Source organism: Gordionus sp. m RMFG-2023, chromosome 2, assembly GCF_954871325.1.
Source record: "Gordionus sp. m RMFG-2023 chromosome 2, tfGorSpeb1-WG-v2, whole genome shotgun sequence".
Classification (NCBI taxonomy): domain Eukaryota; kingdom Metazoa; phylum Nematomorpha; class Gordioida; order Chordodea; family Parachordodidae; genus Gordionus; species Gordionus sp. m RMFG-2023.
In genome coordinates this window covers 27,012,053-27,026,911 of record NC_088776.1, presented here as the reverse complement: position 1 = coordinate 27,026,911, position 14,859 = coordinate 27,012,053, and the positions used below count along the sequence as shown (strand labels likewise).

General features: G+C 25.9%; 1 protein-coding gene across 3 annotated transcripts in view; it reads left to right on the top strand.

Moving 5' to 3' along the window:
* Window positions 1-14,158, top strand: part of LOC135925051 (ATP-dependent Clp protease ATP-binding subunit clpX-like, mitochondrial) — a 40,956-nt gene extending 26,798 nt beyond the window's left edge. The window contains exons 9-14 of one of the 3 annotated variants that reach the window (XM_065460202.1): window positions 1,946-2,110; window positions 3,698-3,780; window positions 3,851-4,015; window positions 4,202-4,522; window positions 13,217-13,309; window positions 13,924-14,158. In XM_065460202.1, the coding sequence (XP_065316274.1) occupies window positions 1,946-2,110; window positions 3,698-3,780; window positions 3,851-4,015; window positions 4,202-4,522; window positions 13,217-13,309; window positions 13,924-14,109 (1,013 nt within the window). In that variant the 3' untranslated portion in view covers window positions 14,110-14,158. Of the gene's footprint in view, window positions 1-1,945; window positions 2,111-3,691; window positions 3,781-3,850; window positions 4,016-4,201; window positions 4,523-13,216; window positions 13,310-13,923 lie in introns of all 3 variants that reach the window. The other 2 variants (XM_065460201.1, XM_065460203.1) reach the window with 2 other exon arrangements.
* Window positions 14,159-14,859: the final 701 nt, after the last annotated feature.

Genomic DNA, 14,859 nt, shown 5'->3' with positions numbered 1-14,859 from the left:
CAATTTCGAGGAAGAACAAACGAAAAAATTTTTTTTTATATCGAGTCTGTCATCAATTTAAACAAGCGTCTCTTCGTTCAATCCTATACCAGGAGAGCGAAAGTCGTATTCAGGCTTCTTCCCCACCAGCTACCAATAAGCTGGTGCCCCTATCCTCCACCATGTTGAAAGGGAGGAAACTTGCACTAACGTTGGAGTTTTGAGTCGATAATATTTTGATAATATATAAGAATGAGAATGCACTAACGTTGGGGTTTAAGTCGATAATATTTTGATAATATATACGAATTTTATTTTTTTAAAATTCAATAATCAATTTTTTATATATAATACAGTTATATATACACTTGGTTAAATAAATTAATCTGTAATTAAATTGACGCCTCAAAATAAAAAAACATTTAAATGGACATGTAAAGTCAAAATATAATATGCAATTAACGCCTTAGATAGTAAAAATAAAGATTTACATATCAATTGAAAATAACAATAAATTATTTAACAATAATATTCATTATTCAACAGATCACATTTTTTATATGCCATATTAAGAATATTTAAGATTCGAATAAATTTAAATTATTTATCTAACCTATTTTTTTTTATCGAGATATTGATTTAAATGATGAGCATTTTATCAAAAATGTACCACTTTTTTGCTCTTAGTGATGCAAAGTAAAATTTCATGTCAATATACAAAATTTTAAAAATTCTGAAGAGATCGAGTTGAAACCTTAGTTGATTTGATATGAAATCATCATATATATATATAACCAATAAAATATTCGCTTCTTCATAGTGTCGAAGGGATGGTCAAAGTCAGAAAATGTTAATTTGGGGTGAGACCGTGGAAAGAATATAACGGCGGTCATGGTGAACAATATAACCCTATTTAAATAAAGATGACAATAAAATTAACATTATTATTAGGTTTGTTGCTCATATTTTTGTTCATAATCTTGAATTTTAATTTAATCTTAAAACATGGTCAAATCATCATTGACAGAAATAGGACCTATTATGTACTGTATTAGGCTTTATAGATGAATTTGATGTTTGATAGAAGTGATAATCCCATAAAGTATAGTGTTCTTAATTTAACCACTCCTTAATATTATAAATAGTTGTTTATTTTGATGTTCAACTACATATATTTTGGGTTAGGCCTATATTTTTAAAAATCGAGCCTAGCACCTTAGTAGAAAATTAGAGCTGGGCCAGGTACAAATTTGGCTGCTCAACCGGGGATTAAAGTTGATACAATATTAATTAATAATTTTTCTATTACTCTGAAAATAGATATGGATTAGGCCTGACAGATAACTGAAAGTTAGGGGTACACTTATAAGTTTTTTCTAATATCAGCCTCTTGCAGAGTATCTTTATTTTTAGCTTTATCTTTTTGTCCATCGATATTTATCGAATTTAGCATATCTATAAAAATTAAAATATATAGGAAGTGTTACTTTGTTTCTTCAAGTTAGTCATGAGAATCATTTGTGATTTTCAAAGGAACTAGCATTTTAACTTAGAAGATGGTTAAAAAATACCAAATTTTCATCTCATTTATAATTTCCTAAATTTATATATTTTTAATTTAATACTGTAATTAATAATTATAATAAACAAATTAAACTATAAATCTAAAAATGAAAAGTCATTATCAATAATAAATTGTTATTTATGCTGAATCGTTCGCCTAAAATTACAATTTTCAAGTATTTTAAAATCTTTTAATTTATAACAAACTTGTAACAGAAATATTATTTTTTACTGAACATTTTTTATAATGAACACGAATCTTTACATAATCCAGTTCACGTGATGAGCTTGGTATCATATGATTATTTTGGCAGAACACACGTGAATCCTGAGTCAATATATCTAAAAAAAAACACGCAAAACGATTGATTTTATGTAAACTTCTCTTCTATTTATAATTCAGGTAAAACTCTGATAGCCCACACCATAGCTAAATGCCTGGACGTTCCTTTTGCTATTTGCGATTGTACTACACTTACCCAAGCAGGTTATGTAGGGGAGGATATCGAAAGCGTTATTTCCAAGTTGCTTCAGGACGCCAATAACAATGTAGAAAAGGCTCAAATGGGTTTTTTTTAAACTTAAATTTTTTTATTATTAATTACAAAATTTTTGGAAATGATTAACTAACGAACGAAGAATAAGTAATATGGTTTTTATTTAGTTAGAAATCTTTTTATAATCGAAATATGTAAATTACGGAAAATTTTCTTCTAAGGAATTTTCCAAATATTTTCAATAAATCAACTTCTTTAACTTTATACTTTGTTATGGTATATTTGCTAAATAGTGATTCATTAAATAATAACTTTCAATGCAATATTTAACGACATCTGCCACAATTTCTTTATCATTTTTGGTACTTATGACTGCTGGCGAACTATTAATTAAAACACAGTGTCTAGACTTTAAAATAGAAAAACCCTTACTTATAAAATTCAGAGACCTACAGGCGGAAATTGGTATGATTGAAAAACCAAGGTCCGATTTAAGAATAAATAAAAACTCGGACTGGCATTGGGGAAGAAAATAAAAATGTGCATATTTTTTAATAAACAAAGGAGAAAGAAATTTTTTTTATTTTAATCTTCCTTTTTCAAAAGCAATTGTATTATTGAAAATTGATTTAAAATATCAATTAGCTCAATAAATTTTGGTGTGAAGAAATTGATTATTGAAAAGGGAAGACCAAAACCAATTTTGCAAAACTAAAAAATGAAATCAAAACTTGCATTCGTAATTATATCCCTTTAAATATGAAAAATATGAGTGGCTCACTGGATGTGAATTTTCTAATTCTCTATATTGTACATCATGCCTATTATTCCCAATAAAAAATATGTTTGGACTGATAAAGAATTTTGGATGATATTGAAAGTAAAAAAATTGATTACTTCCCTGCTAGTAAACTTCACGCTTCGTCACTAAAAAATAGTATACTTTAAAGACATAAAAATTGATAAAAATCAAATTTAATGAAATGAGAATTTTATTATAAATGCATAAAATATCATGGCCAACTATTATTTTGTTGGGTTCCCAAATAGACTTGTATTTGAACATATCAATTTGCATTTTTTGCCTTAAAAAGAGAAATTCTCTTGAATCATTAGTAAATGCCTTGATTTTGAGCTTAAAAGTTTTAAAAATTTCTATGTTAAGGGAGAAAAATATTTGTTGTTGATATAACAGTCAACATGTAGTTTGATAATTCTAAATATTTTCTTTGTTTTGGCTGTTAGTAAAGTTTCAAATTTTGTCTAACGGGGAAAGGGAGACGCAAATGAAGTCCCAAATAAGAGATTTGCCTGGCTTCCAAGAGATTGTAGACAAACCCACTGGTGATAAATTGGTAGGTTCAAAAATGTTTGGGATATGAGCAGCCTTTAGGCTCCCTTATTAGATAATTAAAGTCACTTTAAAGATTAAACCTTCCTTCCTTTTTTCCTTTTTTAACGTTATTTTTTTTCTAGGTCTAATTTTTTGTAAATATATTCATTTCTTAATTCTAAAATAAGCCATGTAAATTTAAGCTTGATTTAATTAATAAATTTAGCTGATTTTTTAAATTTAATCTTTTCTTTTTGATATTGAAAACAAAAAGTTTTGTTTAATTTTGGAATTAACTAGTAAATTATTTTCTTTAAAGGTATAGTCTTTCTGGACGAAGTTGATAAAATAGGAGCAGTCCCTGGAATTCATCAACTAAGAGATGTGGGTGGTGAAGGAGTTCAACAAGTTTACAATAATTTATTAAAATTTTTTAGGAGATTCCAATATTAAAATATATTTTTAAATTATAATTAAGGGCCTCCTAAAAATTTTGGAAGGAACTGTGGTCAACGTGCCCGAAAGAAATTCTAGAAAACTTCGAGGAGAAAGTATTCAAGTCGACACAACAAATATCTTATTTGTAGCTTCTGGAGCTTTTAACGGGCTAGACAGAATCATCAGTCGTAGAATTAACGAAAGAGTTATTTTTTGTTAATATATAATATATTTCTGACCAATATATAAATTCTTTTAAGATTACATCAATGTGCTGCTTTTTATTAACTTAGATATCTATCCTTCAACCGCTACCTTTCATCAAATTCTAAATAAAAAACAAATTTATATTATAAACAATTCCGTCTTTCCTTCCATTTTATACTTCAAGTACATAGGCTTCGGGGTTTCGAAAGATCACCTTACCCCGTCAGAAGGTCTTAGCCGGCGAGAAGCCACTAATGCATATATCAAAGATAGCAATACACCTAACTCCGCAAATACGGATTACATGGTTGACGAAAGGGATCAATGGCTAAAACTGGTAGAGAGTCGAGACTTGATAGAGTTTGGAATGATCCCGGAATTCGTAGGGCGCATGCCAGTCGTCGTTCCGTTTCATGGATTAGATCAAGAATCACTTGTTAGAATCTTAACCGAGCCCAAGAATTGCCTCGTAAGCCAGTACAAGGCGCTCTTCAAGATGGACCGAGTATATTTATTTTGGCTGACAAATGTTTTATTTTATAGAGTTAAAAGTACCTTGACTTTTTAATATTTATAATATATATTAACTAATAAATTCCAGGATAAAAAGATACTAGTAAAAATACCCTTTTTATATTGTTTTATCAAATAAAATTATTTAGTCCTAAATTAAAAAAAGCAATGATAATAAAATTTCATATACTTTTACAATAAACAGTATATTTAATAAATAAACTAATTATTTGAAAGAAAATAATAGTAGATATTTACCTGAGTCCACATTAGAGATCAGCAAAGCTCTCGCGTGCCGGCCCCTTAATTAAAAAAAATTAAAACGGGCGGTCAAAATATTTAACAGTCCGGGCTGGGCAAATTGGTAAAATAAAATTTTGGCCTGTCCTGTCTGATATTTTGTTATACATTGAATATAAATTGCAATATAATTATTTCTTTGTATTTTAAGAGCGGTCTAACTAGAATACTAAATCAATAAATAATATAAAAAATTCACAAAAAATTAAACAATTTTTAATGATATGTTACAATTACAAATGCACAATACAGATACAAACATAATATAATAGTTGTTATAAATAGCTATAGAGGAGAGATATAATAGTCTTAATTGACATTGATAAAGGGTTATAGATATTAAGTGGGATGGCCGGAATTCGTACAAACAAAATTTAACGGAGGACTTTTCGTAAAACTTTAATGGGCCAGGCTGAGAAAACTTTTAAAGAAATTATTAAGGACCTTGAAAATTTAAAAAAAACTAATTAGTCGAGCCTGGTAAAAAAAATTTGGGCACTTGTTAAAAAATTCTTAACGGGCAGGCCAGGTTTTACAAACCTCTAGTTTATTTCACATCAAGCATTTACATTAGCCAATGCCTAGTTTTGATAAAAAGTATGGTTTTTATATAAGGTATGATAATAAGGCATATCACTTTTAAACCATGCTATGGGAAATATTATTTAAAAAGCATTTTGAGTTAGTTTTGTTTTATTTAATTTTTTTTAGCCTTATGAAAATAAATATATCCAATATAGGTATCAATGTGGCTAATCGAAAGATCTATTCAATTGATTGGAGATCAACCTCTTTTCTTAATGGACTAATCTAGGCTTGGTGTGATAATGAAATTTTTATTAACACAAAATATCAATATGGGTATCAAATAAAAGCTAATTAAAATATCTTTTGACTGAAATAATAGTATTCAATCTTGGTTTCAATGGGTTGGACTTAATCTAGGAAGATTAGAGAATGTGGGAGGGGTTAAAAAATAAAAATTTGATATGGGTATCAAATATATGGTAATTAAATTATATTTTGATTGTAATATTAATGATCTTCTAAATGGGGGTTAAGTCTTGAAGGGTGTGAAATTTAATTTTTTTATAACAAATATTAAATATGAGTATTAAATGAGTGTTAATTAAGATAATTTGAGTGCAATTATAGTATTTATATTTTGTCTTAATTAATGATACTTGGTTTAGTAATGATGTTTGAATGGGGAGGAGGTGATACATGGATATAAATAAATCACAAACTAAAAAAGAATCCACTTTATAAATAAATGCCTCAGACAACTAAACGGATACTTTTATCCCAATATCATATCAAAAAAAACTTGGGAAAAATCATCACATATACCTGTAACATAACATTACGGAAAAAGAGAATCGAACTTCTGGGCCATATATTAAGGAATTATAAACATAATGTAACATATGATGCTCTACTGTGGCTCAACTCGTACAAAGGGAAGAAGTACAGATTTTACAAATTATATTGGTTATATAAAACCTCAAGCGATGTTAGCAGCCTCCATTAAACATGAAACAATTCACCAAATTAAATAATAAATATTAAAAACAAAAGATAACTACATAAAAACTGGGAACTCTAACAGTATCCAAATTTCAACCTAATTCGCTATAATTCTAACTAACATTTTCTTTAACGTATAATTAACGCTAACCAGTAGGAACGTACTAATTTATTATATTATATACTCAATTAATAAAAAAATACTTATCATAGATGAGCATTAAGCATTATGAACCTTAAATGTGATATAAACTTAGAATTATACTTAATATATTTACATTCGACAAAGAGAAGAAAGAACCTTCCTTCCAAAAGAAAAGAATATCTTCTCTCTGCCATAGACTTTTAATCTTTTTCGCATTTTAATGCCAGGGTGATTAAATCTGAATTTGAACAATTGATAAAAGAAATATATTTATTTTGAAGGAAAATATAATTTAATATTAAATTTCACTCATTTAGAATATATCTGAATTCATAATGTTATATTAAATCTTTAGAATATCTATATAAAACTAAATTATCTCAGAACTAAGCTATCACACGAACATAGGTGTAAACCTATTAAACTTCAAGTCAGTAAAATTTAAATTTAACTGTTGCAACCCCTTACCAAATAAAAGAAAATTTTGTTTAAAGCGATGGGCTCTTTTAAACTATCTTTTACCACCAATAAGCGTTTAAGCATAAATCTAGCCTTTATGTAAGCACAGATAACTGCAGCCTGCCCAAAAATTGATGGATGATTCTTGTCATTTTAAATTAAACCAATATATCTTTTTATTCAGTTTAATAGGCGTGAGAAGAATCAAGAGCTCTGTTGTTTTTAATAGCATGAAAGGACGATGCGCTTAAAAAATGACGATAATATTAAATCCCTCCCTCGGAACTAATTCCTAACTAATAGGACCAAGATTAATATTATCATTTCAGTCAAAAGATATTTCATTAAACTTCCATTTGATGATACCTCTATTCAATCTCTATCTCATAAAATTTTTAAAGTAATTCTGACCCCACCCTTTCAAGATCTAGACCCGTTCACACAAAGTTATAACTACCATTAGAATCAAAATATATTTTAATGTTCTTTTATTTGATACCTATAATGAATATTTATTTTAAAAAAGACATTTAAAATCCTGCCCCCTAAGACCCAGACCCGCTCATAATTAACATTATAGTCAAAAGATGTTTTATATTTTAACTTCCCCCACCCATAGATCAAGTTCCACACATTGAGATCCAATGTGAATACTACATTACACTCAAACGATCTTTTAATTCACTTCCATTTAATATCCATAATGAATATTTATGTTTTTAGAAATTCCTGACCTCCTCTCCACCCCCCCCCCCCTAAAATCAAACCTAGATACACCCTTTAAGGTGTTATATATTATTAGAATCAAAAGATATTTTAATAACCTTTTCCTTGATATCCATATCGAATTTTTATTTTTAACCCCCTAGACCAAGTCCAACCCATTAAGACCAAGGGCGAGTTTCAGTCAAAAGATATTCCAATTAGCTTTTATTAGATATCCATATCTTTTTTTGTGTTCATGTAAATATTCCTGACCTCACATAGCTTCGGTTCGCCTCACAAGAAGGGGAGGATGACCCAAATGGATAGATTTTATTATTTATCTATTCAATTATATTGGACATATCTAGATTCCCTATTATCATGGTTAAAACTCTTTGAAAATTCGAACTCTTAAAAGGATTCCTTTAAATCCGGGATGGATAATCCTGGATAGTTTTGATTCCTTTTAGTTACAAAATTTTTAATACATTTTTTTTAAATAACACGATTTAAAAAAAGGAGCAAATTGGAAATCGTTTGTGCAAATAAAAAATTAAAAACATTGCTAAATTATGTTGATGGATTATATTTTCTGTAAGGATTGTAGTAATCGTTTAAAAATCATCCTTAAATATATCTAGCCTTCGCCTTGCATAGATTTACCCTTGCCCACATGATTGTATAGTCCACTATTTTCTTACCCAAAATTGCTATATATTATCTTTCTCGATAGGTTTGGTGGTGTTTGGTACCTCAGAAATTTAAAATCTTGATTTCAAAAAACCTGTAAATATTTTGACTTCGTTTATCCCTATTTTTTGATATTTTGGCAAATTGTCACCCATTTGTTTTTTAATTTATAAATGTTATTCGCTAATTTTTCTAAAATAATTGATAATTTAAATCAGTATTTTAAACTTATTTACTAGATTATATTTAAATAGGTTAGTAAATAATCTCTCCTTTGATTTTATTTTCTATTTAAAATTTTGACATACGTTATCATTTTAATTTTCCTATTATTTTGGTTCCCAAATGTTTTCTAAATTTAGAATGAGTCAGCCCAAATGAAGAAAATATTATTTCTGCAGAAATTAATATGTTAACAATTGTTTATATGTACTCAATATATTTATCCTGAATTAAATTAACCTATATAACCATTATTCAAATGAGCTAACTTTATTTATAATGTAATCGAAAAACTATATTTTTTGAATGGATGCATGATTATTTTCTAAAAATGATAAGATATTAGTGTTCGGACACAATAATTTGCCATGTTTCACCGCTATCCGTTTCATTTATTAGATTAAAGATATATAAAACGCAAATTAGCTTTATTTTACATTAACAAATACTCTTCCCATTAATATTTCATTTCCATGGTTCATAGAGAGTTGTTATAGGATCGTGATCAAAAGATCGACAATTGTCCGGTCGATGATTTTCGTGGATCGTTATTTGTTAATTTAATATACGATCCTTTTAAAAATTTAATTTTTATTTTTCTTAAAATATATAAATATAATAAAAAAATTTAAAATAATCTTAAAATATATAAATAAAATATATAAATAAAATAAAAAAATTTTAAAAAATATTAGTTAAAATAAATGAAATCTATCTCCATCATATTTTAACAAATTTGTCGCTCATTTTTCATTTAAATCTTAATCAAGGTAATTTTTTTTATTTGTCAAATTATTTTATTTAAAAACGATTTCAATTTATAAAATAAGGATAAGATAAAATTAAAAATACTTAAAAAAACAAGTGAGAATTAAAAAAGGAAAATTTAAAAAAAATATTTATAAATAAACTTGAAAAGGTGCCTTTAGGTAATGGCACGATTGATATACAATTTGACCTGCATCTCAATTGAAATCCTTTGCGGGAGATGAAAAGATCACCCGAAATTAAACGCAATTTTTTGCCGAGTGTTTTGAAAAAATTATGGGCTCTGGATCCAAAAGTACCTATTGTGTCGGAAACAATGGGGATTAAAGTGATATGATAATAGGTATTTTATTCTAGGTAGAAGTTCACAAGTTTTTTTAAAATATTGAATGATAAAATAAATAATTTTTAAGTTTATCAATGTCTATAATTACTGAGGTTAAAGATGCAGATCTAGAAAAAAATACAATTGGTCAAGTGGAGAGGAATAAAATCATAGTAATGTAAATTAGACCCTTTATCTCTTCCTCAGCTTCGTAAGTATTTTACTTGGTGAAGAAAAATTAAAATTTCTTAATATGGATTTCCTTCACTTTACAAGAACCAATTATTATAGCAATGATCCACTGAAGATTCAAGCCCTTCTGCCATAGAATAAGCTGTTGAAAGACCAAATTGTCACTCATTTGAAAAATTAAATTAATCACCATATCAAGATTTGATTCCAATGATAATCATAATATGGAAAACTTGAAACTTTTTATGCTAATAATTTTTTTATTGAATCAATTAATATTTTTAAAAATTTTAAGCAAATCTTTATAGAATATAATACACCTTTCTTTCTTTCATTTGTTTAGTATTAACACGTTCCTAATGAAAAACGTTGGTGTTTAAATAACATTCATTTAGAAAAAAAAATTATTATTAAGGACTAAAGTCATATATTTAAAATACAATAAAAAGTTTATTTTATAATAATTATAGTTATTTTTTTAGATATATTTCATTTATCTAATGTTTTTTTATTATAATTATTTTAATGGATTCGTTCTATCTTTATTTTGATACCAATTTTAGAAATTTTCTTATTTTGTTAAAAATTTCTTCTTTATACTATTTACCGAATGGATTGAAGAATTAAACTAAAATATATATTTGTGCATTACATATTGGCCTGGAAAAATTGTTTGAGCCTGAAAAAAATAAAATAAAAAATTTTTTTTATTGAAAATGGCCTGACCGAATGCCAATCTCAAAACCGAACACTTACTATACTATTTACCGAATGGATTGAAGAATTAAACTAAAATATATATTTGTGCATTACATATTGGCCTGAGCGTTAATATTAGGGAGCAAATTCTATGTACAGTTTATAAATCGATATGCAGTTTTTTAAATGTGATTTTACAGTTTTTAAATTAGCATACCAAACTTATGGACTGCTCTAGTGGCTAGCTTAAGATAAGGGTTAGTAGAGGAGAAATAATAATTAACAAAAGCCGAAAAATTTATTTGAAACTGAATTCATAAATTAAAAACTTGTGAAATAAATTATTATAAAACTGAATTTCGATTATTCTACTGTGCAATTAAAGGGTATCCTTAAAATTAGTGCCTTCAAAATTGTACTTAAAACTCATGAGATTTATATCCAAATTTTGAATATATAGGGTAAATTATTTTAAAAAAAACAAACAATTAAAATAAAATAACAGTGTTTTTTTATTTTTGCACAACCCTCAAAAAATAAATGACAATCAAATATATAATATATAACAAAACAGATTTAAAAAATACATACGGTAATTTTTTTGCATTTACAATTTTTATATAATTTAATTTTTTTTATAAAATACATACGGTAATTTTTTTGCATTTACAATTTTTATATAACTTAATTTTTTTTATAAAATAGAGTTTAATATTTTTTTCAAATGTTTAATATACGACAAATTTTATCTAGTAATACAAATTCATTTACATTAAATATGGGAATCGATGGTGTGATACTTTATCGCATCATTGAAGGACCTTATAATAGCCTTTTATTTAGAGATTATATGAATGCACTAATTAATATTCTACCGAGTGATGCAGTTATTGTTATGGACAATGCATCCATCGTTTTAGAGCGCGAATAGAATATTTGCCACCCTATTCGCCGCAACTAAACCTGATAGAATTTTTTTTTGGAGTGTTAAAAAACAAATATAGGTCGATCAATCCCCGACCAAATATTCGAAACGAAATAATTAATAATGTAACATCAATTCTTAATGAATTTACTATTCCTTTTGATTTTTCAAATTATTATAATAAAATGCATCAATTTTTGGAGATTGGTTATCGAGGACAACCAATGAATTAAGGTAAATTTATAAAAATATAATTTATATTGAAATATATTTTAAAGGAATTTAGAAAAAGGAGAATATATATATAAAGAAAAAACGAAAATTAAAATATCCAATTTTTAATGTATTTTTTAAATCTGTTTTGTTATATATTATATATTTGATTGTCATTTATTTTTTTGAGGGTTGTGCAAAAATAAAAAAACATATTGTTATTTTATTTTAATTGTTTGTTTTTTTTTAATAATTTACCCTATATAATAAAATCAAATATTTTACTTTTTTAAACTGAAAAGAACAAATAATATTTATAAAGATCGTAGAATGGCGAAAAAGAAACCTTGATGCGTTTAGACGTATTTTGTTTATTTAAGACTCGGGCTAAGGCGTGCCCTTATAGTTTAATTTCTTTTATAACTGGTATTGGAACTGATTAATTAATTAGTAAGTGCTCAGGCATTACATATCGGCACACTCAATTTTTTATTTTAGCATGATGCCGATTTTTATTATTTTGCCAAAAATTTAAATTATCTACCAAAAGAGTTAAAGCACTAAAACTTTATAAATACGCATTAAGTACTGAAACATGCCCCTTGAATAAGTTCAGCTATGGTCATATATAAAATGATTGATGAATTTGTTATATTATTACAAAATATTAATACTATATATTTTTTTTATTGGTTTATTTTGCATCGGGAATAATATTTCTTTAGGATTTTATAAAATAAGTATTTCGGATTTTAGAAATGTGAAAAAATATTTGTGTTGTTTATAAAATGATCATCGCGATCATTTTTAAAAAATATCTATAATTCTTATTTTTGAAAAGATAGTGATTTTATTCTTATAAAAGGATCGATTAACAAGCCTGTACATATTAAAGGTTTGCAATGCCCAGCGCGAGTAACTTTTGGAAAAAATTATTGGGCTGGAATTGATATTTGATAGAAGTGATAAATCATATTATAAATATGTTCAACTACATATATTTCAGGTTAAACCTTATATTTAAATAAACCAGGCCAGGCAACCTTAGTAAAAAATTGGAAACGGACCTGGTTGCGAAGTTGAATATGCGTTTCTACTTTAGGGTTTGCAACAAAAGTGATTTTTGAAATCATATTTTGTAACATCTCAATTAAATGATCATATATTCTTATTAAAAATAAATAAATATATTACCTGGAAAAATAAAATTATAATTATTCATCTTAATATTTTTGTAGCAAAAAATATGAAATATATTTATGGCAATTTTTTTTCAATTGTACAAAAATCCTTATAATTTTTTTAAATTATAATTAATTTAAGGTTAACTTATATGTTTAAAATGTTAAAGCTTAATATAAAAATTAGAATGAGATATAACCAAAAGGGGGTATGCTATATCCCACATATCGCCATTTTTATCTAATATATAGAATTCAATTGATAATTTTAAAAAATTCTTTTTTTAAACAAAAATAATTTTCAAGTTAAATTATTCTATATAAATACTAAAAAGGTTGACTTGGATATAAACGAGATTGCTTTGAAATTAATAGCCAAAAAAGCTATGGAAAAGAAAACAGGAGCTAGGGGTCTTCGTGCTATTATGGTAGATATTTTAATAAATTTAATTGTAAATGTTACTTCAAAATTACAAATTCGTTACGTTTGAAAAAGGGAACGCGTAACTTAAAAAATATTAAATAAACTGGCACAGAGGATGGTAGGGTTGTATTTTATTTAATAAATAAAAATTTTAATTGGGGAAATTTATTAAAAATATTTAAATATATTTTTTTTTAACATTTGAATTAGGGCACAATCTACACTTACAAAGTATAGGTTTAGTGTCTTTAATTTCCTTTATTGGTGTGTAAAAAATATTTAATACCAGGGCAGTTAAATCATCTGAAGAAATAAGTACTATTGACATATTCCATATAAAATAAATTAACACATCTTGATTGATTCAATATTAATTAGATTAACAATCTTGACTCAACAACAAAAATCTAATAAATAATGAAATAAATTTTTAAGAAATAATTTTAATTAACGTTTTGCGTTTACCGTTACTCAAAAAAAGAAACTTGTTATTAGTTAACTTTTAAAACAAATAACGAATGGCGTCCTTTTCCTTAAAAAAAAGAACATTACAGCACTAAATTTAACTATATCAAATGACTGTTTATGATTAAGCATATGTTTGATTATTTAAATTAGGAAAATCTCCTGTTAGAATCGATGTTTGAAGTCCCGGGTTCCAGCATAAAACTTGTCAATATCCACGAAAAAGTTATATTAAATGGAGAGGCCCCTATTTATCAATACTACGAAACTAATGAAGAAAAACAAGACCTAAAAGAAAATATAAATAGCGAAGAGAAAGAAGAAAAGGTTGTACAATGATGCACAAAAATTAATAATCCGCATTATTCATCCTATGCTCGTTTTTATATTATTAATATAAAATATTTTACAATTTTTTTATCACTAGTAAAATATAATCAATCAAATTTGTAATTAAAAACAATTCATATTATAAGAATTAAGAAAGTTATAGATTTTAATATTAAGAATCGCTTAACATAATTATTATATAAATGGTTTGTTACATAATTGCATTTTTAAACCCAAATAATTGATTAAAAAAATATTTATTTGATTCTTATGCAATTGTAATTTTTTTTTTCATCACTTCCATTCCAAACAATGATATAGTCATGAAATTTTGAGTGGCTTGCAAAAAAATCTACACTTAATCGTAATTTAAAATTTGTAAAATATAATGGAATAAATTTTTATTATTTTGTACAATGAAGATACTGTATATTTATTTATAAAATCGATATTTAATAAAAAAATTGAATTTTAAAAAAAAAATTAATAAATTATGAAAACTTTTTAAACGCCTAAATTATTTTATGCGATATATATTGCGTATAAATGAAAAGCCAGCGTAATTTTATAATTTTGGATAGCGTAATTTTATAATTTTGGATAGTGTAATTTTTTTATTGCATTAATAAAAATTTTGTTTTATAAATAGGTTATAATAAATATTTTTGGAAATAAGGTTGGTTATATAAATAATTTGTTATCTTTTATATATTAAGTTTCCGTGAATTCAATATGAAATTAAAAAAAATAATAATAAGA